Genomic DNA, 27920 nt, shown 5'->3' with positions numbered 1-27920 from the left:
TGTTGTTGTTTTTTTTTGTTTTTTTTTTTTTAATAAATGCCACATTCAATTTCTATCATGCCTTTTTTCACAGCAAAGTTTTGTGGTGACCCTGGAGTACCTGCTCAAGGGAAAAGAGAAGGCAAAAGCTTCATCTATCAATCAGAAGTTTCTTTCAGCTGCAACCCTCCTTTTATTTTGGTTGGCTCTAGCACCAGGATTTGCCAAGCAGATGGAACATGGAGTGGTTCTTCTCCTCGATGCATAGGTATGATTATGCCCATGAATTGAAATTTCTTTTAATGCTTATTATTCCCTTCTTGCTGAGTCAATCTAGGATTTTTCCATTATTTTGAATTATCTTGGTGTTATTATACCCTCTAAGAATCAAATCACTTTATTTTCGTCTTTGTGATTGGCTTATTGCATGTTGCTGAACAAGTTTAATTTTGTCATACAATCATATATGTAATTAAAATACTGTAATTTGTTTTGTCTTTCATATATTGCAATTTTTTTTTTAGAACCTACTCGCACAGCATGTGAAAATCCAGGAGTCCCAAGGCACGGGTCACAAAATAACACATTTGGCTATCAGGTAGATTATACTTTTTTTATTAACTTGCATAAATATTTAAGTATTCTATACTACCTCAAAGTCTAGAAACATCTGATTAGAGGTTCAGAGACTGCTTCTGTAAGAGTTTTTTGCTCTGTTTCCTTATTTCTAGCTGTTGGATTACACTAACCCTGTGTCCCTATCAGCAATTCACTACATGAAAAACTTGTGATCAAGTTCCACTTGATTTCACTTTGAAGCCTTTCAGTATCCCCCGCCAATATATAAGTGCTTCCTACAATTTATTAAATAGGCTTTTTTCTCCTCAAAAGTGTGTATACTGTGTGTCAAACTGCTAGTGTAGAGATAGTCGAAAAAAACAGGCCTTTTTTTTCTTGAGAGAAAATCTGTTTGGAAACACAAATGAATTACTGAGTCCCAGACCTATTAGGAGAACTTCTAGTCCACTCCCCCTTCTCAAAACAGGGTCAGCTAGAACAGATTTATGAGGGCTGTCTCCAGGTGGTTTTGAATATTTGCAGAGATGGAGACTCAACAGTGCCTCTGGGCATCCTGTTCCAAACTGGTCATCCCTACAGTGAAAATAAACACTTTTTTCTTAGTTTTAAAGATAATTTCTTTGTCTCAATTTATACTTATTTCTTTTTGCTGTGTCTCTGGGCACCACTGAAGAATATCTGCTTCTATTGCTTGTGCTGCCCCAAGGGATTTTGTGGCCCAGCACTGTACCAAATATAGTATTGTCCTTGTCTCTGCTGCACTGGTGAGCCCAGCACTGGACCCACTTGTGACTCACTGGGGCTAGCAGAGGAGAAGCACCTTCCTTGACCTGTTTTCACTGCTCTGCCTGATGCATCCCTGGAGACTGTTGACCACATTTTATACAAGGCTGTGTTGTGGCAAATGGTGCTTACATATGTTTCTATTGGAAAAAGAATTGTGAAACTGAAAATTATTTTGAGTTGCTGATTTTCTGATTCACACAAAACACTTATGTCAGTGAGATGTTTTCATGAGAGAATGGTTTAGAGATGCAAATACCTTATAATTTTTTAGGAATCTTGTGAACAGAGAGCTTAATCTATCCCGTGACATCTGTGTTTGATGTCAGGGCTGAAAGCTCCAGGCACTTGAAGAGAGATAAACAGAAGTACCAGCAGCTCCACAGCTGTATGGGGTCTCTGCAGTTTGCTGTACATGCAAGAATGGGCTGGGTGAAATTTGAACAAATTTGCAAACTTAAATTAGTTTTTAAAAGCAAATTGTAGCTACAGACTTCTGAAAGTTTCATGGCCAAAAATTTCTTTGGTTTATCATTTTGGTGGCCTCTATGCAGTACTACTCTGGATTGATTTTTAGCAATATTTGGGTTTTCAGATTGTGCTAGATTATGATCATATGCAAGTGATATTAAAATTGTCTAAGTTTTCTCTAGGAACTGAAAGTGCAGCTTTGTGCCAAGATAGGATAAGTAGGGGCAGACCTTGAGCTAACTTCGTTTAGTTATAATACAATATTATCCTAGAGGACAACTCTTTATTCAACTATGTATCAAAGAAATAATTTATTAGGCATTTGTTATAATTTTATTATCACAGTTTCACATATTAATGAGCTTTCATTGTAGAAGGTAAGGCAGTCTCTCATTTGTGCTGTAGTTGTGAGTAAAATATCACTCACAGCTAGCATGGAACTGTAAAAACATAAAGCAAAATATCAATTAACAAATCATTAATAAAATAAGTGTAAATGATGGCAGAGTTTCCAACACCGTAAATTCTAAAAAAAAAAAAAAAAAAAATCATTGTAAACAGCTATGAAGTTAGTGTCCAGTGTTTAAGGTGTATGTCAGCAACTTATTCTCATGTTCACACAATGAATTTGATTTTATGTAGTAACTAAATGTGCAACTTCTGGTTACTCTAAGTATGATTGCTTAGTTAAAACATAACAGGGTAGAAGTATCAGTCATACAGATGAAGCTGAGCTTAGTTCTTGATTGGGTAGAAACAATTGTGAAAATGATTGGTTCTAGACAAGTTATTGTCTGTAGATCCCAGAAAGAAATTTTGCATTATTAGATATTGCATAATGTTATGACTCCTTTAAAACCACAAAAATATTGTTAATTAATGGATATTATGCTATAATTAGCTTCGTGTGTGACTGGAATAATAGGGATTTTTGCTTCTATCCATAGCAGGAAGGGAAATAATAATTAAAAATTGTTGCAAAATATAGATGTGAGTTTTTTGTTTTGTTTTATTTGGGTTTTATTTGTTTAACTCAGCTACTTTATATTTAAACTAATATTAGTAGAGCTACTTAATTGACTTAATTGTCAAGGTTTAAATTTATTTCTGTGTCTCATGAAAAATACCAAGCTCTAGCCTCACACTTAGAATTCAAGTCTTCATGTGTGGAATCCTGTTTCAAGTACTTTTCATCAAATGACACTACTTCTTCTTTTATCTGACAAAAATCACTCACTGACACTTGCTTTTCACAACACTAATGTCAAGTTATGAGCTTCCACAGCACCATTGCTTTGTTCCTGTTTTTGCCCCTACTCTTGATTATCTGTTTTTCTATCTCATTGATTGCACTCAAAGTTCAGGCAAACACAAGATAATTCTAGGCTTGACTAAAAGGCGTGTCTAAACCTGACCTCCTGGAACCTAGCTAACAAAAGCACCAGCATCACCACATCACATTTGAATGATGTTGCAACTATTAAAAAATAGCTTTGTAAAAAAAGAGGCAACATAATTAACATGGACTTTATTGTTCAGTATTGAATTCTTGAGGCAGCAGCAGATAAGTTTCTTATGTGCTCAAATAACATCAAAATACCAGTTTAGTGCTACTTGGATATCTGGCATGACATGGAAATGAGTAGCATCATCTGCTTTAATTGTTATGAATACATAAGTCTAGGATGTTTACCTTTCATCTGAGCCATTTTTATTTAACAGATCTACTTCAGTAGTATGTTACAATGGAGACAAAATAACTTTAGAACTTAGTGAATACTGACCTCATCTGTAATCTGGAAAATAAATAACTCCTTGGAAGGAAATTGTGGGGTTTGAAATACTTCTTCAGATGTATTGCTAGAAAAAGAAAAGTGCTTATAGCACTTCCACCATAAGCTATTGTAACACAAGATACTATCCAACTGAAGAAACAGTTTAGAACTGCTTAGATCAGTCAGTCAAATATGTAAGATTTACTACTTCTCATACTTTTCCAACATGTTTTGTAGAAATTCAGCTATCTTCCCTTATATTAAAGCCTAAACTGAGCCAAAGAGCAGTCTTAATTTAAAAAGGAGAATAGGCACAATGCAGTAGTGATAGCCCTCTGCTAGCTCTTGGGTTCTATTTCATGAAATTCTATATGAAACTTGATCTGCAGATGTTGAGCACCCTTGCAAATAATCTTCTTCTGTGAATGCAATGCTTATAAAAACTTCAGTGTTGATTAAATTGTAAGATGAAGTTCCAAGAGAAGTGCTCTACTACCACAGTATAGCTCTCTCCATTAGCACAGTTGGCACCACCACTGCGTCAATGAAAATGTAATTTAAGCCATATCAGACATCATATATTTTCCTGCTTCTCATTGTCCTGAGGTCTCTGGTGTCAGTGTGTCAGTGTCACAATTAGAGTGCTTCACTTGGCATGAATATGATTTTATGATTTTTCTTTTTCTTTTTTTAGTCTCTGTCATTTGAGTTTCACCTGAGGTTATTTATGTTTCTAACACACTTTTTCCCCACTCACACTACAGCTCATTACTATACACATGTATTTCAATATGTACTATAAGGTACATTTCACCTATGTTATATAGTTCTTTTTTAACTCTGAAATCTGATCCTGTCCCAGGCCTGTATGTCTTCAAGGGTGAGTTATTCACAACAACAGGCTCTCCAGTGCTAAAACTGGGTTGTATCTTTTATCATAGTCACACTGTAGTCTTCCTCACAGCATCCTGCTGTCTGCATTTCTCAAGGGCTTTGCTGTAGTTCCAGCACCACGCCTATATTTATTTGTACCTCATCACATTAGTGGGAAATATATAATTCTGTACATACTAATTTCTTTTTTTCTGCTATAGATATAAATCTGTGGTTGTACCATACAAAGATAAAGAAGGACATAAAACCTGATACCTACCTGATCCAGGAAATTTAAATTTTACAGCTATAGAAAGTTTAGACACAAAACAAAATCGAAACAAACACAAAACTCCAGGCAGCTCAAGACTCTTTCAGACAAAGAAAGCTTGTCAAGCTTCTGCCCAGCAGTCTAGCAAACTCAAAATCTTGTTATAAGGGCAATAATTTATTGCGGGTTACCAAACTACAGATATATGAAGACTTAATGAGGCATGTTTTTATTCACTTAAAATGTGATGCTAAAAATTACTGAAGATTAACAACTGTCATTCCCTTAGATTCTCAATTCTTCAGCACCAATTACTGGTGATAGAGAAATTTATTAGAGTGTCTTCATGTTCTTTGGTGAACTGAAATCTAAGAAAAAGATTGACTGTAGAGTAACTCATGAGAGTTAAAAGTATCTTACATTCTTACAAAAAATATAAGAAATAAGTAGGATAATAACTTATTTTTCTTATATTTGTTATACATTACTTTCATCTTATATGGTGAAAAAAAAATGTATAGTACTTTATAAATAGACGCAGGTTGATATTTATGCATTTTCTTATCAGATTTATGCATTTTCTTCTCAGATTATCCTGTTAGAGAATAACAAATATACACTCTTTGAGGTTTAGCAGAAAAAAAAAAAGTAAAAAAGAAAAAAGTTAATTATTATGTTAATTTGGGGAATATCCCAGCTATAACTGACACTATAGAAAAGTCAGCTATAGAACAGACATCAAGCACTACTTTTTTTTATTGGATGCAAACACTGTTGCCCAGAATACGAATGCTTTTTTTTGAGCTGTAGAATAAAACTTAGAACAAACCTGAACATGTCAGGACTGGGAATTTTTTCATCATAGAATACTGTATTGTAGCGCCATCTGGTGCCTCTGACACAAGACTATTGTAAAGTAGACCACGAAACTTTAAAATTACTTTTATTTGTTTAATAATTACTGTACATATCCTATATAATTAATATAATATATTTTTATTTCATATTCATTTTAATATTAGTTTCATTTATTTGTAACCTTGAACAGCATGGCAGTACTTCTAATACATCTTCATCCCTTGGGCAACTGTTGCATTTTTGATGCTGCTTTGGTGCTTACATATATAAAGGTTGTGTTTCTTGTGAAACCATGAAACCATGTCATGGTTTGGGTTGAAAGCTACCTTTAAGATAATCTAGATTCATCCCCCTGCCATGGACAGGGACACCTTCCCGTATACCAGGTTGCTTAGAACCTCATCCAGCCTGGCCTTGCACACAGCCAGGTATGAGGCATCAGCAGTTTCTTGTCCTAGTCTCTCACCACCCTCACAACAAAGAAATTCCTCCTAGTATCTAGTCTAAACCTATTCTCTACTGAATCTATCTCTTCTTGTCTTATCACTACATGTGTCTGCAAACAGTCCCTCACCAGGTTGCTTGCAGTCTCCCTTCACTTACTGGAAGGCCACAATTAGGTCAGAATGAAACCTTATTCTTTCCTGTCTTAAGCACAGTTCTCTCAGCCTTTCCTCATAGGAGGATCCCTCAGAATGTTTTGGTGGCCCTTCTGTGCATTTCCTCCAACTAGTCCATGGGTTTCTTGTGTCGAGACACTCCAAGTGGGACACAGGACTCTGTGTGAGATCTCACCAGAAGCTTCCCCACACTGCTTTTGGTGCCTCCCTCAATTCAACTGGCTTCTTGGGCTGCAAGTGCACATTGCTGTCTAATGTCCAGCCTCCCATCCCCCAGAACCCCCAAGTCCTTCTCAGCAGGGCTGCTCTTGATCTGTTCATATCCCAGCACACCCCTGCTATAAGGTATAGTGCAGCACCTTGAACTTGTTCTTACTAAACCTCAGGATGTTCTCATGGGCCACTTCTCAAGCTTGTCCAGGTCCCTCTGGATGGACCTCATCCTTCAAATGTGTCACACACACCACTCAGCTTGGTGTCATTTGTGAATTTGCTGAGAGTGCACTCAATCCCTTCACCTGTGTTGTTAAGGAAGATATTAAATAACACTTGTTCCAATACTGAACCCTGAGTGACACCACGTGTCATTGATGTCCACTGGGATTCTGAGACATTGACCACTACCCTCTGGATGTGACTGTCCTGTCACTTTCTTATCCATCTAACAGTCCACTGACTAATCAATCTTTGTCCAGTTTAGAGGGAAGGATATTTTGGGGGATTCTTGTGAAAGGCTTTAGAGAAGATGAGAGAAAAAATATCTGTAGTTCTTCCCTTGTCCACTGATGTAGTCATATGAACACATCTTTCTTAAGGCTAGTACTTTTTAAAAGTAATATATTGATAGTGATTGTTTTAACTAAGATCTTTACCATGAATTAAAAAAAAAAAAAACAAACCAAAAAAAACCCCAAAAAACTTCTATAGCTACTTGGTGCAATTTCTAAAACTTGTAGTACTTCACTACTTTTTGCTTAATCATGCAAGTGATTTAGTGTATTTCCTTCGAATCTTTTAAAAGTAATTACATAGTCCAGTGAACACAGAAAAGAGCAAAATAAAGAAAGATGAATTTTAAATCACATCCTGTGTTGATGAGCTACTATCTGTAGTTCATGAGTTATTATTAAATTTCATTCTGATAAGAAAATTGAGCTGAAATAGAACAGTACTATAAAGTTTCAAATGAATACTTGTAGCAGTGAAATGCTGTTTCCCAGTACTAAACTATCAAGAAATAATCCACATTTTACCTTTGAGCATCAGTCTGAATCAAGTGTTACACTTGTAAGCAAAATAATTAAAAAATCATACCCAAACCAGAACTATAAATGTGCTATCACAGATAGTTTAACATTTTCTACTTCTTGTTTAAACATGAGTTGATAAATATATTAATACAGGTCACTGCAGAACAGTAGATATTATCTATGCACCTTAATATTTGAGTTAAGCACTCACACTATGTAATATAATACTCTCTGAATGATGTATTTCTAATCTAATTTCCTCACTTTTGACGAAAATTAAGATTTATTTGCATTTTCATCAATTTCACCATGACTGGACATGCTGAACAAGTTATTCCATTATATGTTTGTGCAGAAACTGTAAGAATTCCATTTTCCTTTTTATGCAACACATACCCATAATAAGGATAATAATTAAAAGCGATTCTCAGATGAATTGCTATTGTAAATTGTAATATAATTGTGTTCCAGTTTCTATTATCAAAGTGGTATGAAGAGCTGTTATTCTTTATGTCCTCTCATCAAAAAACAAAATTAAAATATCATAGGAACATTCTGAAGCATGAGACAGTGTTGTAGACCAGTCCCTTCTATTGTAATAAAATATTTCTCATTATAACCTGTGAATATATCCAGTATTTCCTAAGGGGGATCTAGTTCAGCAAAAGTCCAGCAAAATCTAATACCCATTTCAGTTCTGAGACTTCCCTGACTTCCCTTGTTTGTGGCAATTTTGCCCAACTGGCTCTCCTTTGGCCCAGAGTGGGGAAGGCACCATAAGCTTTGTTTACAAACTCACAGTTCATCAACTGTTCCAGGCCCAAAGCAACACACTAGTGAGACCACAGAAGATGAGGATTCGATTTTCTTCCATGATGGATCTAATTTTGGGGGGAGAGTAATTCTTCTGAGAATGAAGCAGTTTTTTATTTCATATCAAATTGTTCTGTGAAATTAATTTACTTTCCAGAGAAAGGGAATCACAATTTATCAAGTCTATATTATGTGAAGGAATGATCAAATTTAGGAAAAAAATCCCAGCTTGATAGTTGCTCATAAAAATATTACTGTGTTTTCTACTTTTCAACAGGTGGGAAATGTTGTTCAGTTTCAGTGCAAAAAAGGACACCTGCTCCACGGTTCAACAACACGAACTTGCCTTCCTGATCTTACATGGAGTGGCGTCCAGCCAGAATGTATACGTAAGAAATTATAAATTTTTTTTTCCTTCCTCAACATTTTAATCTAGATTATTTAGCTGCAGTAATATTGTCATAAAGTTAATCTATATGAATTTATTAACAGAAAGTTAACAGAAATCTGCATTTCTAGCTTACAGCAGCTAGAAATATGATTCTGAGTGAATTTTTGTATAACAATAGAACTAAAAAAAAAAGAGCTAAAATAGGTACATCTTCATCCAAAGTCAATTTCTATCTAAGAGTGTGCAACCCTTCCAACTCAGAGAGGAGATGGTGAGAATAGGACATATCAGAAGACCCTATTCTAAAATGCACATATAGCATATGTGTATTTTAGTATATAATTCAAATCAGTTCTAGTAAAGAGTTTGAACTGTTTCCCAGTCAAGGAGTCACAGTATTTTAACATCAGAAAAAAAGTGTTTGCAATTGGAAATTTTTGAATCTGAAACAGAGAGAATCTTCTTTGAGTATAGACAGCAGCACTTCATTTCATAGATCTTTTACACTTTGTTAAATAATGACAATTTACTGAAGACATAAGATCATGGATAATCTTTCTAGTTCATCTAGTCAGCTGTAATTTTTTCTGGAAATAGTCTTACCTTGCAAGGTCTGACCCTATAGAATAACTTCAGTGAATGGAGAACATATCCACATAAGGAAACAGCATTACTATTATTTCAGCTGGTGCTAGCATTAAACTTAAGCAAACAGCAAATCAGTAGCTTAGTGTGTTGAAAGGTGAACTCTGCTCTTAGAGGTATGCTGCTTTGAGATAACACATAAATCCCACATTGTGGTGATTGTTAAATATATAAGACTCTTCATATGACATTAGAAATGGTAACTTAATTTTTCTGATATTTACAGCTCACCTTAAATTTCTCCGTGACCTTTCACTGTGTTTTCCAACTGACCATTTACTTACTCTTATACAATGCTACATAGATATCATAAGTGGTGTAAGTCACAAGCCATGATTGCTCTTAAGTCTGGTATGATGTGTGATCTTTCTGTTATATGCAGACAATTAATTTTGCTCATGCAAATGAATTTCAGCCTGTTCTTGGTCCCTTGGAATTGGAAGGTCCATGTTTGATGGTGTATTTACTGATTTTTTGGTGATATTTTTTAGACTATATAGTAATTTATAATACAAATTAAAATATATTAATATTTAATTTCTATTGATTTTTTTTTTACTTAGTTAACTGTCAGAATGAGCATATATTATCTTTTCAGAAATAGTTTCACCATTTTGACAGAAGGATATTTTATCTTTGTAGCTCACAGCTGTAAACAACCGGAAACACCAAGTCATGCTAATGTTGCAGGAATGGATCTTCCATCACTTGGTTATACATTGATTTACACTTGTCAGCCAGGCTTCTTCTTGGCAGGAGGATCAGAGCACAGAGCCTGTAGGTCTGATGGCACATGGACTGGGAAGGTTCCAGTTTGTGAAGGTAAGCTCTTCTGTTGCCCACTGCATCTGCCTTCTGTCATATTTCAGTGCTTTTCTTTACTTGGAGTTGGCACCTGCAATTTGATTTGGCCCTGTCAGCATGTTTTTATAAAAGGCAGGTCCTGCTTGATGAATCAAATCTTTTTTTATAACAAACTGACCTGCTTAGTGGTCACTCAGTACTTGGCACTGGTGAGGCCACACCTTGAATAGTGTGTGCAGTTTTGGACACTTCACTCCAAGAAAGATATTGAGGTATTGGACTGTTCCCAAAGAAGAGGAATGAGGCTGGTGAAAGGTTTGCAGCATAATGTTTATGAGGAGAGGCTGGGGAAGCTGAGGGTCTTTATCCTGGAGAAAAGGATGCTGAGGGAAGACCTTTTTGCTTTCTAGAAATACCTGAAAACAGATTGTAGCAAGGTGAATGTTGATCCCTTCTTCAAGTTAACAAGTGATGAGAGAAAATGGCCTCAAGCTGTGCCAGGCGAGGCTCAGGTTGGACATTATGAGAATTGTTTAGGAAAAATTAGGAGGAATTATCAAGCATGGGAACAGGCTACCTGGGAAAGTGGTGGAGGTAGATGTCTAGATCTGTAGATTGGCATTTAGAGTCATAATGTAGCAGGGGACTTGGTAGTGTTAGGTTAGCTATTGGACTCGAAGATCATAAAGGTCTTTACCAACCTAACTGATTGAATGATTTTGTAGTAATTTTTGAGAAAGATGCCTAAAGTCCAAGATATCTGAATCACTGTGTGAAATTAATCTGAAGAGTTACTTATTATTTTACATTTTTATGTAAGGAACTGTATACTACTAGAAAATAAAATTTATCTACTTTGTCCTTGCTGTTCCCACCTTTGTTTCTAATGTTCACTACCCACTTAGTCACAATAGGACATGGAAAACACCATAGCCAAGTCATGGCGAGCAAGGAGGTTTTCATGCGAGATAAGGAATATATTCACCTGTAGGAACTGTTTAGAATTTTATTTCCTGAATAATTAAAGGCTTTTTCAGATTACTGTTACCTAATGTTTCAGATGTGGTTATCCCCAGGGCTCTTGCAGAGGAATTCAAAGGCTTTGTAGCCAAACACTGCTACTTGGAAGAGAAATAGGAAATGAATAGTTTGTATTACTAAAAAACAGGTGCTTTGGAATTGCATGCCAGGCAAGTGCTGGGGGAGAATAAAGCATAGCTTTGGGAAAGTGCTAGAAAGCTAGCAGCCAGGAAGCTTATGACTTGTTCAATAGTTGGAAAGTATTATGGCAGGCCAAATGTGATTCATAGATTGTATTCTGATTCAAGAATTTTCTGCTGCTGCTGTTAGAAGAAGTTGTTCACTTCTTATTTTGAACTTCACAAAAATAACTTGGAAATACATTAAAAGGAATAAAATGTTTAGAGCTGAGAGCTCTACAGGGATGTGTAGGGGAATTAAACTAGAATTCAACACTTTAAATACAAAATTGAAATCTTAAGAGTCCAACTCAAGTATCTGGACCTAGAAACCTAAACTTCATAGTTAATTAGTTTTAGTTTTGGATTTTTACCTAACATTTGTATTTAAGTTTCATTTTGTATTTCAAATTGCAGTTGTGGACTTGACTAGAAATTTTTCAACTTGACAAAACAAATTGACGCATCATCTTTTTATGCTAAATCCCAGTTGGAAAGTGCGATCCAGATATTTCTAATGTGAACTTAATGTAGTCAGAAAGCATACACTGTTGAACCATGCCCTCCTGGTCAACAATGTACAGTAAAGCTTAGTAAGTTTCATTCAAAACAGAGAGGAAATAGGGGTTTATCAATCAGTAGTAATAGTCCATGAGAACCTGAGGTTGCATTTCAACCCCCGCCCTTGCTTCTTCACAGTTTAAACATACATGACAAGAAAACACCTTTAAAAAAAACTAAAATTTATTCTCAATATATTCTCAGTCCTCCTTGCAAAAATTTCCTTTTTATGCAGAAAAATACTCATTTTAGAGGCAAGGCAGTTTCTCTTCTTATGTATTTTTTAGAACATGGATTGGAGAGAAAAGGCCTGGGTTCAAGGCCAAGACCCAAAATACAAAACATTGAAATCACAGTTGGAGCGGGGAATTGAGTCTACTGCTACATGAAAATATTTTACATTAGGAGGCAGAATTATTTGTCTTCTTTATCTTCCAATGAATCCAAATTAGATTAAAAAAATAGCTTAATTTCCAGGAAATTATAAAGTCCTAGTGCATTTAGTTCATCATCTTCAGTGGTGGAAGAGTTTCTGCTCTAAGCAGAGAAGAAATTGTATTCTCCAACTTCCAGTTCTCATATCACGTGAGCAGTTGGAGATACTCTGGACAGCCTCTTTTGTTTATTTCTTTCTGTGGTTATGCTTTAAAGAATCAGGGACCTTCTCCTTTAATATTATGAGATTAAACGTGTAATGTTTATGGGTTATGGGTTTTCAGTCTTGAACACAAGATGTCTCAGTACTGATGAGGATAGTTAAGTCCTGGAGAGAAATTATTATGTGTGTCTTCATTTTTTGGTCTTACATTGTGGTCACTGCTCCTAATCCAAGTGACATAGCCAGGATTAGATGCTATATTAGAAGGCATTTCACATATTAGATGCATGGTCCAGGACTGTAAATTCTGAAACACGGATTCTGAAGTGAAACCCTGCACTGTTTGACAGCTGAAAATGACTCAATAGCATCCAGGTGCCTGATTTAGGAGGATGTGGGGGAACAGACGAAATTTGTGTACCAGTGCTCCTGTGATACTAAAGTTTGATCCAACTGAAATCTCACTCTTATTTGAGTTTTAAACATCATCCTATATGGTTTTAAGCAAATCAATTCCATGATGGAAATTATTTTTATTGTTTCAGAGTAACACCTTTCTACTGATTTATCTTTATATCTTTTATTCTTTCTAATAGCTGGTTCTAAAATATTAGTGAAGGATCCCAGACCAGCGTTGGGTACACCAAGTCCCAAACTAAGTGGTAAGTACTCGAAGGTTTATATAGCTATAAAACATTTCTGTAGAAAAACAGTGAGGATCAGTTTGGTGAGATTGCACTGAGTGGTTTAGAATGTGTAAAGGATATTAGATGAGGCACTGGATTAACAGGGGGAAAAGATAATTTAATTATTCCATATTTTAAAGTTCATCTATCATATGGTATAATTTATATCTATATACAATTTCTGTTAGGTAATGAGAGTTTTATTGGTTTCACTGAAATCACTGTGTTCTGTGTAAGATTCTATGCAATTTACTTATTTAGAAGCTGTACTACTCACCTTGAAATAATTTAAAGATGTTTTGCAGTTTTTCTTCAATCCCGCACTTTTTTTACATATCTCTATTTTAAATTTCTTTACCTAAATACTTAGTATTAGCCTTGAATTTAACCTTTAGAAAAAAAAACAAAAAAAACAAACAAACAAAAAAAAACAACCAAAAAAACAAAACAAAAAAAACAAACAAAACAAAAAAAAACCCAAAAAAACCCCAACCAAACCTAATATTAGCTGAGACAACATAATCTCTCCAATTCTGGCTCCAGTCTCCAGTTTTAACAGATTTGCTGAAGACCATATTTGGATGTCCTGACAAGAGAAGCTTTCTGTCTACTGAAGAGATTTTTTGAAAAGAGCAGTCTTCTTAGCTAAAATTAACCTTTGGGTATAATAAACCAATTTAATTTCTACTGATAATGAATAAGATTCAAAAGGACTACTTTAGCATATGGCTTTTTTTAGAGGCTTTTTTTTAAAACATTTTGTGTACTAATTCAAAACAGTGCTTTTCATTGATGTTCTGCTGAATGGTAGACACCAAGTTTTTAATTCAGAAAATTTTCATTCATTTTGTGCAATCTCAGTTAACTGCCAATATAGAGCATAAAGATCAGGTTTTCTAAAAGTAGGAAAATATATTCCAGGCAGACTACAAATCAACAGCATGAGAGCATTTCCACCATGCAATTTCCTTGCTTACAGGTCCAGTATCTACATGTTTTTTTTCAAGAAACATATACAAATATGCATACATGTACAGAGACAAAAAAACTAGGAAAGATCCTTGACCCTCATGGAGAAGACCTGTCTTTGTATTGCATAAAATAAATGATGAAGGAAAACTGTGTGTATTCCAGTGATGAAGGAAAACTGTGGGTATTCCACTGGAATACCCCTAAATCCACAGTCTTGGATTTAGGGGTATCCTGAGAGAGAAAAGGACAAATATTCTCCTCTGCTTATCTGACATGAGATGCCAATGCACACATGAACACAGAGCTTTAGGTCCGGTGTGAAGTACTTCAAATAATGTGGAAGTGATTATTTTAAACAGTGTTTCTTAAAGGGATAACACTGGTACATTACTTTGGAAAGTGTAGTAAGCCCATCCTAAATCACTTTTAATTTAATTGTTTGAAAGGTATCTCATGTTAAGATTTTAAAGATTTGCATTTATCAGTTTTTACATCACAGGTAGCTTTTTGTTGTTTTGGTGGGGTTATTTTATTGCTGAAATAGCATTACTTAAATTAATAATTGTTCAGTTCACTAATGATAAGTATTAAATGTGAGGGTATAAATCTAGTTTATTTTTTCCCTGGCTGATCTGTTTTAAATTTTAAATTAGAGAATTAATTTTTTTTCTCCTGGTAAAGCTTATAATGTTTTTATTCCTTTGAAGACAAGACAAAACGTATATATTTTTTATTAGAAAAGTTGACTAGTTAATAAAGAAAATGATTATAATATTTCATGTCATCTAAAGAAATTGCTTATGAAAATTTTTTATATCTAAATAGATGCTTAGTTCTGCAAAATATCATGCTAGCCATATGTCCCTAGCTGTCTATGCTGGCAAAGAAAAGATTTTATAGTGAGTGGAATATGCTCTTCTGGCTACAGCTTTTAGAATTTGTGAAACTGGTTAACTCTGGGACAGGTCCATATTTCAGGACAAAGGCAGATGAAGGTGCAGTTGTGGTTGTGTTCTTCAGTGCAAATACATTTCTTTCATAAAAGTTTACGCCAGGTTTCTATGTTCTATATCTGAAGATTATGCCTAGTAGATTTATAAAAAGTAATGGAAAGAAAATGCTATTATTTATCATACATTTTGTTGGCTATTTGACTCTTTAAGTACTAAATATCACAAAATGTATTGAAACATGTTTTCTTTTGTATAGTTCCTGATGATGTATTTGCCCAAAATTATATTTGGAAAGGATCTTACAATTACAAAAGCAAGAAGCAACCCATGACTTTGACAGTCACCAGCTTCAATGCAACTTCAGGAAGAGTAAATGCAACACTTACAAACAGCAATATGGAATTGCTGCTATCAGGTATGAGCTAAGGAAAACTAAATTTCCTTTTATTTAATTTTTATTTTTCTGTCTTACATACTTTGGTTTCCTATAACTTTCTGTGTAACTTAAATTGTATTATTTTATCAAAGATACTTTTATTGCATTTCAGTTCCTTTCCAAAGGTTGGGATTTTTCAGTTCTGTCCTTCCCCTTGTTCGTGGGATATTTTTGTTTGTTTGTTTGTTTGTTTGTTTGTTTGTTTTTTACTTTTTGAGGTTTTACTATGTCTGGAGTTAATAGTCAATAAGGAGTGAAAGAATCATATTAATTATCATGTTTCTCTTTTAAACATTTTAAATAAACTTCAAGTATTGTTAATGAGATTTTCTTATTTCTTAATTATAAAATTTTCCCACAGTAACCTAATGACTAAGAATAAATATGATGAGATTGATATATGTTGACCTAGAAAGTCAGAGATACCAAATGAACATGGAAAGAACTAGAGCTTACACTTACTAGATTTTCTAAGAAAGAAAAAAAAAATTAGAATCCTAGAATTTTTTAGGTCTAAAAAGACTTCTAAGATAACCAAGTTAACCTAATACTGCCAAATCCACCACTGAACCGTGTCTCTGGAAGTGCTTCCCTGAACAGCCTGTTCCAATGCCAGACAACCCTTTCAATGATGAATTTTTTCATAAGATCCAATCTAAACTTCTGCTAGCACAACTTGAAGACATTTCCTTTCATCCAACCCCTTGCTGTTTGAGAAAAGCAGCAGAATGCACCTTGCTTCAACTTCTTTTCAGGTAGTTGAAGAGAGGATGTAGTCTCCCTTCAATCTCTTTTTTTTTTTTTCCAGACTAAAAAACCCAAATTTCCTCAGACTCTCCTTGTAAGACTTGTGCTCCAGACCCTTCTCCAGCTCCATTGCCCTTCTCTGGACATGCTCCAGCACTTCTATGTCTCTCTTGTAATGAGGGGCCCAAAACTGAATGCAGGGTTTAAGGTGTGGCCTTACAAGTGTCAGATACAGGGATGATCACTGTCCTGGTGCTGCTGACCACACTATTTATTATACAAGTCAGGGTACCGTTGGCTTTCTTGGCCACCTGAGCACACTGAAGGCTCATGTTCAGCCGTGACTAGCACCCCCAGGGCCTCCCAAGCCTGTGGAGTTGCCTGGGGTTGTTGTGACCCAGGCGCAGGCCCATTGATCCAAACTGTCCAGATCCTTCTGCAGAGCCTTTCTACCCTCCAGCACATCAACATTCCTGCCCAGCTTAGTGTCATCTGCAAACTGACTGAGATTGTCAGTTATCCAGATTGTTGATAAAGATATTAGACAGGACTGGCCACAGCATTGAGCTCTGGGGAACACCAGTTGTGACTGGCCAGTAACTATATGGCAACTAACACAAATCAGCACATATCTCTGAGCTCACCCAGCCTGTCAGCTTTTTACTCAGTAAAAAATCCACCTGTCCAACCCATAAACAGTCAGTTTCTCTGGGAGGATTCTGTTGGAAATGGTGTCAAAGGTTTTACTAAAGTTCAGTGAGACAACATCACAGCCTTTCTGTCATCCACTGAGTCACCTTATCATAGAAGGAGCCCAGAGCAGTCAAGCGAGATCTGCCTTTCACAAGCCTATTTGGCCAGGCCTGATCTCCTGGTTGCTGAGAGGGTGTTGGTCTACAGGAAGGATCTAATGAGCTTTAGAACCTGTTCTTCTTCTGAGTAGAATGGTGAATTTTTATCACCAGGTTTGTCTTTTCAATTATTTTGTAGGTTTCCTTTGAAGAATCATGCTTGAGAGTGGACTGAATGTTTTCTGGCTGATATCCATGTTTGTCTTAGCTGTGTGTGATTTTTTTCTGTTGTATTAATTTCATCCATGTAATTTCTCTGATGATATTAGGAGCAACAGATGTAGCATTTTGTATTTTCAGAATTAGAAAAGTAAACCACTGTGTTTTCTCACTCAAAACACTTGTCCTCCAAATAAAAGTTCTCTTCAACTGGACACAAATGTGATTCTAAATGCCCTTTTCCACTCTATGTACAGGCATTACACATGTCATCAGGTAATTAATATTTTTAATATTTTAATATTAAAACACATGTCAGGTAAATAATAGTTTTTTATTTCCCTGCTCTAAAAATAGAACACTGAGATCTTGTATACTGAAAGGGTATATTAGATCCAAGGAAGTAGGGATGGATCAAAAAATACATTTACGTGCTAGGAAATTCCCCTATACTCAGTTTGTAGTTTTCTCAAATGAAAAGTAGTTCCCTCTTCCTGCATAATTTACTGTTTTGCATTCCATAATTTGATGCATCTATCTTTACTTCTTTTTATTTTGACACCTGTGCTAGCTGTAATTATACATAGAATAAACACATCTTGCCAAAGCTCATTCATCTGAGCTCAGTGCATGTTTACATGAAAGTAAGTCTTCTCATTAGCTCAGAGATTATTTATATGTAATGATACCGCCTATAGGGCAATCACCAGTCCTTCATGTGGTGAAGACTTTTGTTTTTTCAATTTTGGCATGTACACAAGAGACATGAATAAGGAGTGGAAGACAAAATCGCTAAACATATTGTGGCATTTTATTTTCATTTCCGAATTAACAAGTAATGATAATTGGGTTCTAAATAATTATTCTGCAGGAACAAGAATGAGTCAATAATTATGTCTACAAAGTTAATAAGGTTGAATACAAGTCTTCCTACTATATGGGAGAAACTGGTTTGTAACTGACCATACTAACTCATGAAGAACAATTCAATTGTAAAAAATATTTTCAATTTTTTTTTTAATTTAGCAGCAGATTTTGGAATCAAATTTGTGTGTGGATGTTCCTATTATGCCATATTTTATGTAATGACTAAATGATATATATTGAAAGTAGGGATGTGAGGTTTAAATATACTTTTACTGATTCAGAGCAATATTTTCAATTTCAAATCAGATTGCTGTCCATGTTCTGCCTAAGGCTTGAAGTAACAGCTGTGTGTATGGAGTTTCCCCTCTCTCTTCTCAACAGGATAAGCTAAAATCTGTTTCTACTGAAATCTTATGATTATTGAAATAATTTCAAAATAGAGTGCATCATTTTAAACAAACAGCATTGAAAATTGGTACCTATTCTTCCTGCTTTTCCTCTAAAGGACAAGAGATGATGTGTTTATTCTCAAAGCCGACGTTATTTTTCTAGTCAACACAAATATTAATTTTTAAAACTATATTCTACAGGAGTGTATAAAAGCCAGGAAGCTCGGCTAATGCTCCACATATATCTCATTAAAGCACCCTCCCATACATCTGCAAGCAAGTTGAAAGACGAAAAATGGGCTATGGATGGTTTTGTGAGTATATTTCTGCTACAAAAGAGATGGATTTTTTTTTTTTTTTGTATGTTTGAAATCATGCTGGTTTTTAAATCCAAAAAATCCTCAGATATATCAAATGGAATCTTTTTAGCAAGGCTGATTCATTAAATTACATGAAAATTTTCCTGAAAATGCAGGAAACCAGTCCAAGGGAAAATAGGGGAACAGTCATAGAGCATAGGCAAAATTATAATGCGTGTTAATACAGAAGCCTTTCTCATCAATCTCTTTATTCCAATATATTTGGAAATTTTATAATAATTAAACATAAACCCATAATATTATAATTATTTTACTGTATTATATTAATACAGTAAAAATTATTATCATTATATTAGGATACCTGTTTTACTTTTTGGTGATTTAAAAAAATATCTTTACAAAGATGAACTTGCACATGTATATGGAAAACAAAATAGATTACTCCAATTTAGCATTAGGCCCCTTGGGGTTCTGGATCCAAGTTTATTCTTTAAAACAGAGAAGAAAAGAACATATATCTGAGTGGAGGAGAGGTAAAGGAGAGGATTAAATAGCCCAGGTTTCTGGAATGTGATTAAACCATGAAAAGGAAATGCCTTCCAAGAATAAACAAAGACAAAGGTAGAATTTTTAGAAAACAAAGAGCCTAAAATTATTTGGATGAGGATAAACACTGATATATCCTTACTACACCATCTGATTTTTTAAGGAATTTGTTTGTTTTCTTATGTTTCACCTATTGATTAAACACTACAGGGACACCACCATGTTTGCATATGCCATGTGTGCATTGAATTGTACACACAAGTTTACATTTTATTACAAGTGGCACTGGTTGAACAATTATTTTTTCAAAGGTACAGAATGAAAACCTTAAACTAAACTCATTAAGCAAGAAATGAACTAGTAAAAAGGCTTAACTCTCTTGGCTTGTACAAACTTAAGGCTTCACAAACATGCTCCTGAGGTAGCAAAAGCAAAGAATTTAATTTCAGACTTCTAAGTATACAAAAATAGACAGTATACTCCCTACATTCCATGTGCTATTTACATACTGTTCTTACTTGACCTTTTTTTCCTTTGAGTCTTGGAATAGCACAAAAAACTGCTTTAGCCCAAAGTAAAAAATTAACCTAAGAAAAGCACCCGGTCTTCAGTGAAAACATAGCTTCAGGTCACTGCTGAAGACATACTCTGTCTTGAGAAAGGGAAGCTTAAGGGAAAAGCTTGAAGGAACCTACCTAGAAAAGACTGAATTTAAACCTAATAAATATTCTTAGAAGCAAGTATCTGTCAAGTTATATACAGTACATTACTTTAGACTGTACTTACTGTAATAAGAAAGATAATAATGGGATCATAACCATCCCCTCACTCCCACAAGTCTTTTAGTTTATACTAGCATATTTTGCCCTTGTACCAAAATCTTATTCAATATTCTTCTGGTCCATGGCTATATAATTAAGTGCTCTTTGGGACAGGCACTGAGAAAAATCAAAAGAATTTTCAATTAATTTGAGGTTTTTTATTTAGTTTAAAACTAGCTATTAAAACCTCAATACTTTCATCCTTAAGATTATATGCAATATAACTTCTTCAATCTACTTCCTAAGAAAACAGAAAACTATGAAGTATAATACTTACATTTAAACTACTAGAAAATTTAGGTATTTGTGTTTTTAAAAAAATACAGTTAAAGGTAGTATAAGGTGTCATATGTGACCATAAATCACCATGCCTAATTTGTGCCTATAACAGTCCTGTGTTTTCTTTTGAACTTTATATATAAATATCCTAGAAAAAGAGGGTGTTTATAATGGGGAATAACAAAAACCAGTGAGGCATATTAGTATATAGAATCGAAGATCTCCCTATCAAATAGATAACATTCAACTTCCAGCAAAGTTTTCCCTATTTAATTCAAAGTATTTTTTGTTTACAGGTTTCTGCTGAACCTGATGGAGCAACATATGTTTTTCAAGGATTCATCCAGGGTAAAGATTATGGACAATTTGGGCTTCAAAGAATAGGTATTCAAAAATTCTACTTCTTTGCTAGTTCATTGTTCCATATTCAGTTTTCTTATATCCAGTAGTATGAGGGCATCTGCAGGATGGTACAGAATTGATATTTCATAGAATACTGAGATATTAATATCTTTAAACTGTCATTAAAGTGGTAGTTACAAATAAGTTGGAAGGAGCTATGGATGACTTGCAATCTACTGCTTAGTATTCATACTAATTTGTAATATTTTGAGCAATTTTATACCCAATTATGTGTAAAATGCATTTAGTTTCATATCCTAACAGCTATCTAGAAAACCCATGTTGTAGAATGCTTTGAGAAACTGATTTCTTGCTTATGGTGCTGAAACACCATCTCACCTAAACATTTGTTAGAAGAGGGAAACTGCTAAATATTTGCAGGCAAATACTTACATTATTTTTAAGAATAAAAAAGTCTTGGTAAGTGTTTATGTCATGAGTAATGGAACTCACAACATTCTGTTGTGCTATTTAAGAAAAGAAGTTCATTTTCTTTTCTAATGTTGTCTTAAGAACTGTAATATTTCTCCTTACATGAGAATTTCTATTTAGTTTATACTGAATTTTAAATGATAAAATAGTGTTGGGAATGCCTTAGAAGAGGACTTTCTCTTTAGTAGTATAAAGTAGTATATAAAGTAGATAAAGTTCTTACCTTCAGGTAAAATTCCTATATGTAGATGAAAAATTATGTTCTTTCAGCCACAAAGTATTGTTCCTTCTTATTTTGTTTCAGTAAAATCAGGAAATTCTTCAATTCCTTAATGTGATGGAAAGACGAATTCAAAAGTCAAATTTTTCTCTTTCACAGTTCTAAGTCACAGTAAAATATACTGATCTTTTTTTCACTGTGATTTTATATGCAAATTACTTTGCTAGATTTTTAGAAATATCTTTATCAAGAAATGTTTTCTTTAGATTAATATAATAATTTATTTACTTTTATTCATTTCTTTAAAATATTTTAAAGTCATCTAAGAAAAATTAAATGCAAGACTTCCTTGGCAAATTGTTTTGATAGATTATTACAAAAAATTATATTTCTTCATTTAATTTTTGGATTATATGCTTGAGATTCTTTTCTAATATATATGGAAGATAATTTTTATTGGTGTATAACTTTGAGGAAAATAATGATTAAGAGTCAAATTCTATACAGGATTTAATTGTAAATAATATAATCAATAATATCGCTAAAAAGAGATTCACAATTTTTGAACAGATTTTGTTTAGTATGCTTATCACTTCATTATTTCATGCACACAAACTCAAAATCAGCATCTCTGAAATAAATTTTTTTGACTGGTATTCTCACACAACTTTCCTCAAATGGTTGGTTGTTTGAGATCTCAGTCATGGATGGTTATTTGGGGCCTTTTTTGTGTTTTGTTTGTTTTTTTAAAAATTTCTGTATATTGTCTTATACAGTCAAGAAATTCAGAAAACATTATGACCTAAGAGCTTCATAAACGATCCAGTTAAAATCTTGAAAATTAGATTTGAAGATGCATTAGAGAATTACAGAATCAATTACTTTGGAAAAGTCTTTGGAGACCATCAAGTCCAACCTATGACCTAACATCACCTTATTGACTAAGCCATGAGTGCCACATCCCATCTTTCTTTAAATACCTCCAGGGCTGGTGACTCCACCACTTCCTTGGCCAGCCTATTCCAATGCCCAAACACCTTTTTGTAAAGAATTTTTTTTATAATGTCTGGGTCATTGTTATAACCTTTCTTCACATTTAAAAGAGGTATAACTTGTCACGATCCGCTTGTGTGGGGTGATGGTTCGTTAACCTATCCTAAAAGTGCAAAAAGGCAAACAGCAGGGGTCTATCAGTTTAATCACAACAAATTCACCTTTATTGAGGTACCAACAGCAAATGCAATAGAGGGGACAGAAAAAAGAAATAAAGAATATAGAGAAAAGAGAGGAAGGGGAATATAGCTACCACCATCCGAGATGAGATCCTCAATGGTCCAGCCACGTGGATTTGCCATTGTCCATGGGCGTTAACCAAAGTTTTCCCAAAAGTTTACAGTTTATATAGTCCTTAGCCAAAGCAAGTGGCATCTGTCCAGAAGGCGGGCAAGATTGACGGGCCATTGTGAAGAGCCCCTTGGTCTGTGAAGCAGGTGCTGCCATACAGTCACAACCTGTTTGAATGCAGCATTCTGTGAAAGCACAGCGAGTGCACCTGCAAATAGTCACTTGGCAAGCGTCCACCTCGGCCAGGCCAGAGCTTCTGACAGGAGTCTTCAGGGTCCTTGTGACAGTCATGAGGCAAATGTGGGAAACTTTGGACCATCTCTCACACTTGTCTATGTAGATAATACATTCTTCAGCCATGCAGGAGGTCATATTTATATTTTTTTATCAATATCTGGTTTTAATTATTCAAAATTGTTCCTATCTCTTTCACTCTGTATCAAGAGCAGCACCTAAGGAAGTAATGAGTTTTCAGTTCTTCTTTTCAGGTGATTAACCTTTTCCTTGATAGTATGTTTGAGTTTTATAAATGTAGTATTTATTACTTGCTGAAATATACAAATAAAACCAGTAATATAATCAATCTAACATATGCATTATTATAAATTTGACTTTTCATATCACAGTACAGTAATGTGTTTTCCTTACATACAAAAGTTGAATCCCATGCAGAATTATGCTGTAAGATATTTACTGTACCAGAGTAGGTGCATTGTTCTGCCAATATGTGGCAATCACATATTGATCAGAATATGGAATATTCTCAAATTCCAGGTGGCCTCAGCATACGGCTGTATGTATGCAGCAGAACATGTGTTAATGATCCAGTAACAAGGTTTTATTGAATCCAAAGATTATGGAGTAGTATGTGCTGCTGATGACAGACATGTATATTATATTACTTGTTTTTTCTTTTTTTTTAGGTCTTAACATGTCTGAGGGTTCAAATTCTTCTAATCAACCACATGGTACAAATAGTAGTTCAGTGGCCATTGCTATCCTTGTGCCTTTCTTTGCCCTTATATTTGCTGGTTTTGGCTTTTATCTTTATAAACAAAGGTAAGTACAAATTATATATACAGAATTCCTCTAAGTGTTGGTGATTTTTTTTTGTCTTCAGTTTTTGCTAGTGTAAATAAAGTTTTCTGTAAAACAACAAAGGCTTTGCAAAATATGCAGGTAGACAGTTTTTCCTATGTCTATTAATATCTGGTATAATAAATAAGAGATGAGTTTATTATATGGTGCTGTACTTTCACTCCTACCTATTTAAAATCTTATAAATTTATTTCTTCATGATAAAATAGATGCTGTAAATTATTGGTATATGCTGAATAATATAAGTGGTAGAATCTTTGTGTATTTACAATAAATTGCCTTTATTCTTTTTTTCATTTGGCAGAATTGAGTCATATCCTGAGTAATTTATCTTAATGCCTGACCAGTTTATTTGCATACAACTATGTATGCAAACATGTCATTAAGAAATTTCATTGTGAAACTTTCTGCATCTGAAACAATTAGTTCATATGCAATTATGTTAAATAGCCACTAACCTTTTCAGTTTCATCAGTCTAAAATATCAGCTTTTTTCATGTTACTGAGATTAGTATTAATTATTTGGATGAAGTAAGCTTCTCCTGTAACTTTAAAGCATTTGATGGCTAAAGAAACCTTAATTCCTTTAATGCCTAAACAGTTCATTGCATGATAACTGCTAAAATGGTGATTTACATCTAATAGTCTGACAATGCTACTAGTAATATATGTTACAGGATAATATTAGTATAAACCATTTTTAATTAGCACTACTTGTTTTCAGCTGCACCAGCATATGAAAAATTTCCCATGTAATTTTTAATGTATTTGCTATCAGCTGTATGCTGTAAGCATTTTTCTTGGCTTTTTTTATTGATGACTTACAATATAGTATGCATTTTGTATAGCGATGTAGATCAAACACTTTTAAGGGTTTGAACTCTGGTATTTTGAGCTATTTAGTGAAAAAGAGGTCATGTCAGCTATAAACTTATTCTTGGTAAAATTGCTGAGTCTCCAGAGGGAAAAAGGAAAGCTCAGTCATCTGTCTGGGGAATTGCTGTGTCTTTACAAGATTTTGTTGTACTTTTTATAGTCTGATTATCGAAGTGGAATGGATAACAACTTGGATAATTGATAATGGATACAATAACAACAGATAGCCTCTTCTAAGGTTGTTAACTGAGTTTCTAAGGAACGTTATTTCCAAGGAATCATAAAGGCCTTAAACATCAATAAAGACAGTATTAACATAAATATTGTAAAAAAATCAAGATGTCATATTTAGCTCCTGTAATTTTAATTTGGAGCTAAACTCTGTTCTGATTCTTAAACTATATTAAGGAAAACTGCAGTTTCAAATGTTCTGTCTTTTTTTCTACAGGACTGCACCTAAAACACAGTACACAGGATGCTCTGTACATGAAAATAATAATGGACAAGCTGCTTTTGAAAACCCCATGTATGACACAAATGCAAAGTCAGTGGAAGGAAAAGCAGTACGATTTGACCCAAATTTGAACACTGTTTGCACAATGGTATAATCAGTAATGATTTTTCTTCAAAGTCTGGGAATTTGACACACAATACAGTACACACAGTTCACTGCTTAAAAAAAAAAAAAAAAGAAATTAAAAAAAATTAAAGCACACTTTTCAGGATCTAGTGGGTCACCTTTTCCTGAGGATGATAGGCAAGTCTGGGTTGTAGTTATTTTGTTTTAATTTTGTTTTTCATAAACTGGATCAGAATTCTTCTTTGTGTATGCCACGGAGAGTTTTAAAAAATTTTGCTGCACTCCATGAGTGCTACTCACAGTTTATTTGCTTTTTTAAAAAAGGAGGTTATTCTAAAACATAAAACATATTTGCATATATTGGAGGAGCATCCACTATCAGTATTCTGTGCTTTATAAAAACTATAATAGAGAGACTGGGTTAAAAAAAAAAGAAGATATAGGTAGAAAATAAGAGCTATACTTACAGGAGACAATAGGTCACTGATTTCTCTTTAACAGTCATATGCTACATCTTTCTCATGAGTTTGTATCTACTTTCCTTTTTCAGTCCATTAAGTATTTTATTTTGCTCAGAACAGTTGAATTTCTGAGTAATCTTATTTTTTTCAGAATAGTTGAATTTCTGAGCCCAGGATGTAGTATTTAGAAATCAGCAAGTATAAATTACTCTTCATATCACAGAAAAAATTAAAATTTCATGTCCTTATAAAATGAATTTTCTTCCCTGCTTTACATCTTGTTTTATTTTCATGTTCCAAGTCAAGCTTATTTTCTCTGTTTCTATTAACAATACCCACAAATCATAATGTTTATATATTTCTTTTGTCAATCATATATCTAGACAAATTTTACAATGAAGACTCTAATAAGAATAGAATTTTGTATGTGACTATGTTCCTTTAATGTTGAAAAACATTCAGGAGTGACCATCTTACATTTGTTTAAAAAGTTAAAAAATAATTTAATATTTCCTATTAAAAAGTGCAGTTTACAGTAATATTAATAATGAAATGCCGACAAAAATAGGATTCCATTTTCCACTCCATGTTACTTAAAATTAGACCATATTCCAGCTGTTTGTTTTTTCAGCATTTTGACAAAATATATGCACAAAGCATGATGTGATCCCTTTGAAATTGATGAATTCTAAGAGACTTCAATGAGCTTTGGATCCTATCTACAAGGAAACAGGAAGTTATCATTTGGAAATACTGTTTTTTTCACATCTATTTTATCTATATATTTCACACTCTATGGAAACAAATCCTTACAGCTCATTTAAAATTGAATATATTACCATAGTGCAATGAAAAAAAAAAAATATATATATAAAGCCATGAGTTTATTAGGGACAATCCATTCATCTTAGGGACAATTCAGATTCCACAGCCCTCAAATACAAGTTTTAGACATTCCAGAATCACTATTAAAGAAATGCAGTTTTTAGTTTTACAGTTATTTCATATCAGGATTATTCAGCAAGAACTTAGTAATTTATTTGGTGTAGGTCATTGTCTTCCATTCATAGCATGACTCACAAATGCTGTGTGTTAGCCAGTGTGAATTATCTGTTATTGTCCCTTTCAGACATTCATAATTCTGTGAAAATAACCTTTTTATTACCGTAATAGAGAGTGCCTACCAAAAATCATTGTACCCAGGACTGCTGCTTGGATTTCTATAATGTTTGATGAATTTCTTATAAATCATTTTACAACACTTTGTTTTGAATATTCATACAACTCTATCAAACTGTATTCTACTAAAAGGATGCTGTTTTATATTTATACCATTGGTTGTTATTTATTCTTGTTTATTCAAATGACTGCAATAACTATTATTCATTCATTAATGTTAAGGTTAATACATTTGAGATCGTTTAAAATGTTTCTTCTGCAACTGGCTACTCCTCTTATATTAATGCATACACTTTTGTAAAGAAGTATATTTTTATGAAAAAGGATTTGTAAAAGTATGATGTAAATTTTCAGTGCAATGTAAACAAAATAAAACCGGACAATTGCTTTTTTTAACCACGTCTCTTCTTTGGAAGTTGAGCTTTAAATTTATTTAAGTTGGGAAGATGAGAAAATAACCAGATTAAGAATTCAAATTTGGTGTTCCTGTGGGTCTTAAAATCACGTTAATTTTCCTGAATCTTTCTGCAAATTTTAGGTGAAATTGTAAGATTCAGATTGCTTTCAAAAATAATTTATGAACACAATGTTTAAAGCTATTTATTTTCTAAAATTAATATTTGGTTTTACTTGAAGAAGCAGTTTTACAGAAAAATAGGCCTACCATTGTCAACCCAGTGGAAAGTGCAGGAAAAAAATTAAAAGAAAAAAGAACTACAGAAAAATGTAGCATTCGCCAAGATTGTAGATAACCTTTGTATATTATTTTCCTACCTTTTCTCAAAAATGGGCAGGACAGTACCAGTGCATACAATATTTTCTGGCATCAAAA

At 33.9% G+C, this 27920-nt stretch overlaps 1 protein-coding gene across 4 annotated transcripts in view; it reads left to right on the top strand.

Annotated features, from left to right (window-relative positions):
- Positions 1-27484, top strand: part of CSMD3 (CUB and Sushi multiple domains 3) — a 574229-nt gene extending 546745 nt beyond the window's left edge. For all 4 annotated transcript variants that reach the window (XM_032747038.3, XM_032747036.3, XM_032747040.3 and 1 more), the window contains 10 exons: positions 74-247; positions 504-577; positions 8550-8661; positions 9951-10130; positions 13067-13132; positions 15338-15496; positions 18732-18844; positions 20793-20880; positions 23818-23953; positions 25317-27484. In XM_032747038.3, coding sequence (XP_032602929.2) covers positions 74-247; positions 504-577; positions 8550-8661; positions 9951-10130; positions 13067-13132; positions 15338-15496; positions 18732-18844; positions 20793-20880; positions 23818-23953; positions 25317-25476 — 1262 coding nt within the window. In that variant the 3' untranslated portion in view covers positions 25477-27484. The remainder of the gene's footprint in view (positions 1-73; positions 248-503; positions 578-8549; positions 8662-9950; positions 10131-13066; positions 13133-15337; positions 15497-18731; positions 18845-20792; positions 20881-23817; positions 23954-25316) is intronic.
- Positions 27485-27920: the final 436 nt, after the last annotated feature.

The sequence above is a fragment of the Taeniopygia guttata genome, chromosome 2, assembly GCF_048771995.1.
Source record: "Taeniopygia guttata chromosome 2, bTaeGut7.mat, whole genome shotgun sequence".
Classification (NCBI taxonomy): Eukaryota; Metazoa; Chordata; class Aves; order Passeriformes; family Estrildidae; genus Taeniopygia; species Taeniopygia guttata.
This window is presented reverse-complemented; position numbering and strand designations above follow the sequence as displayed.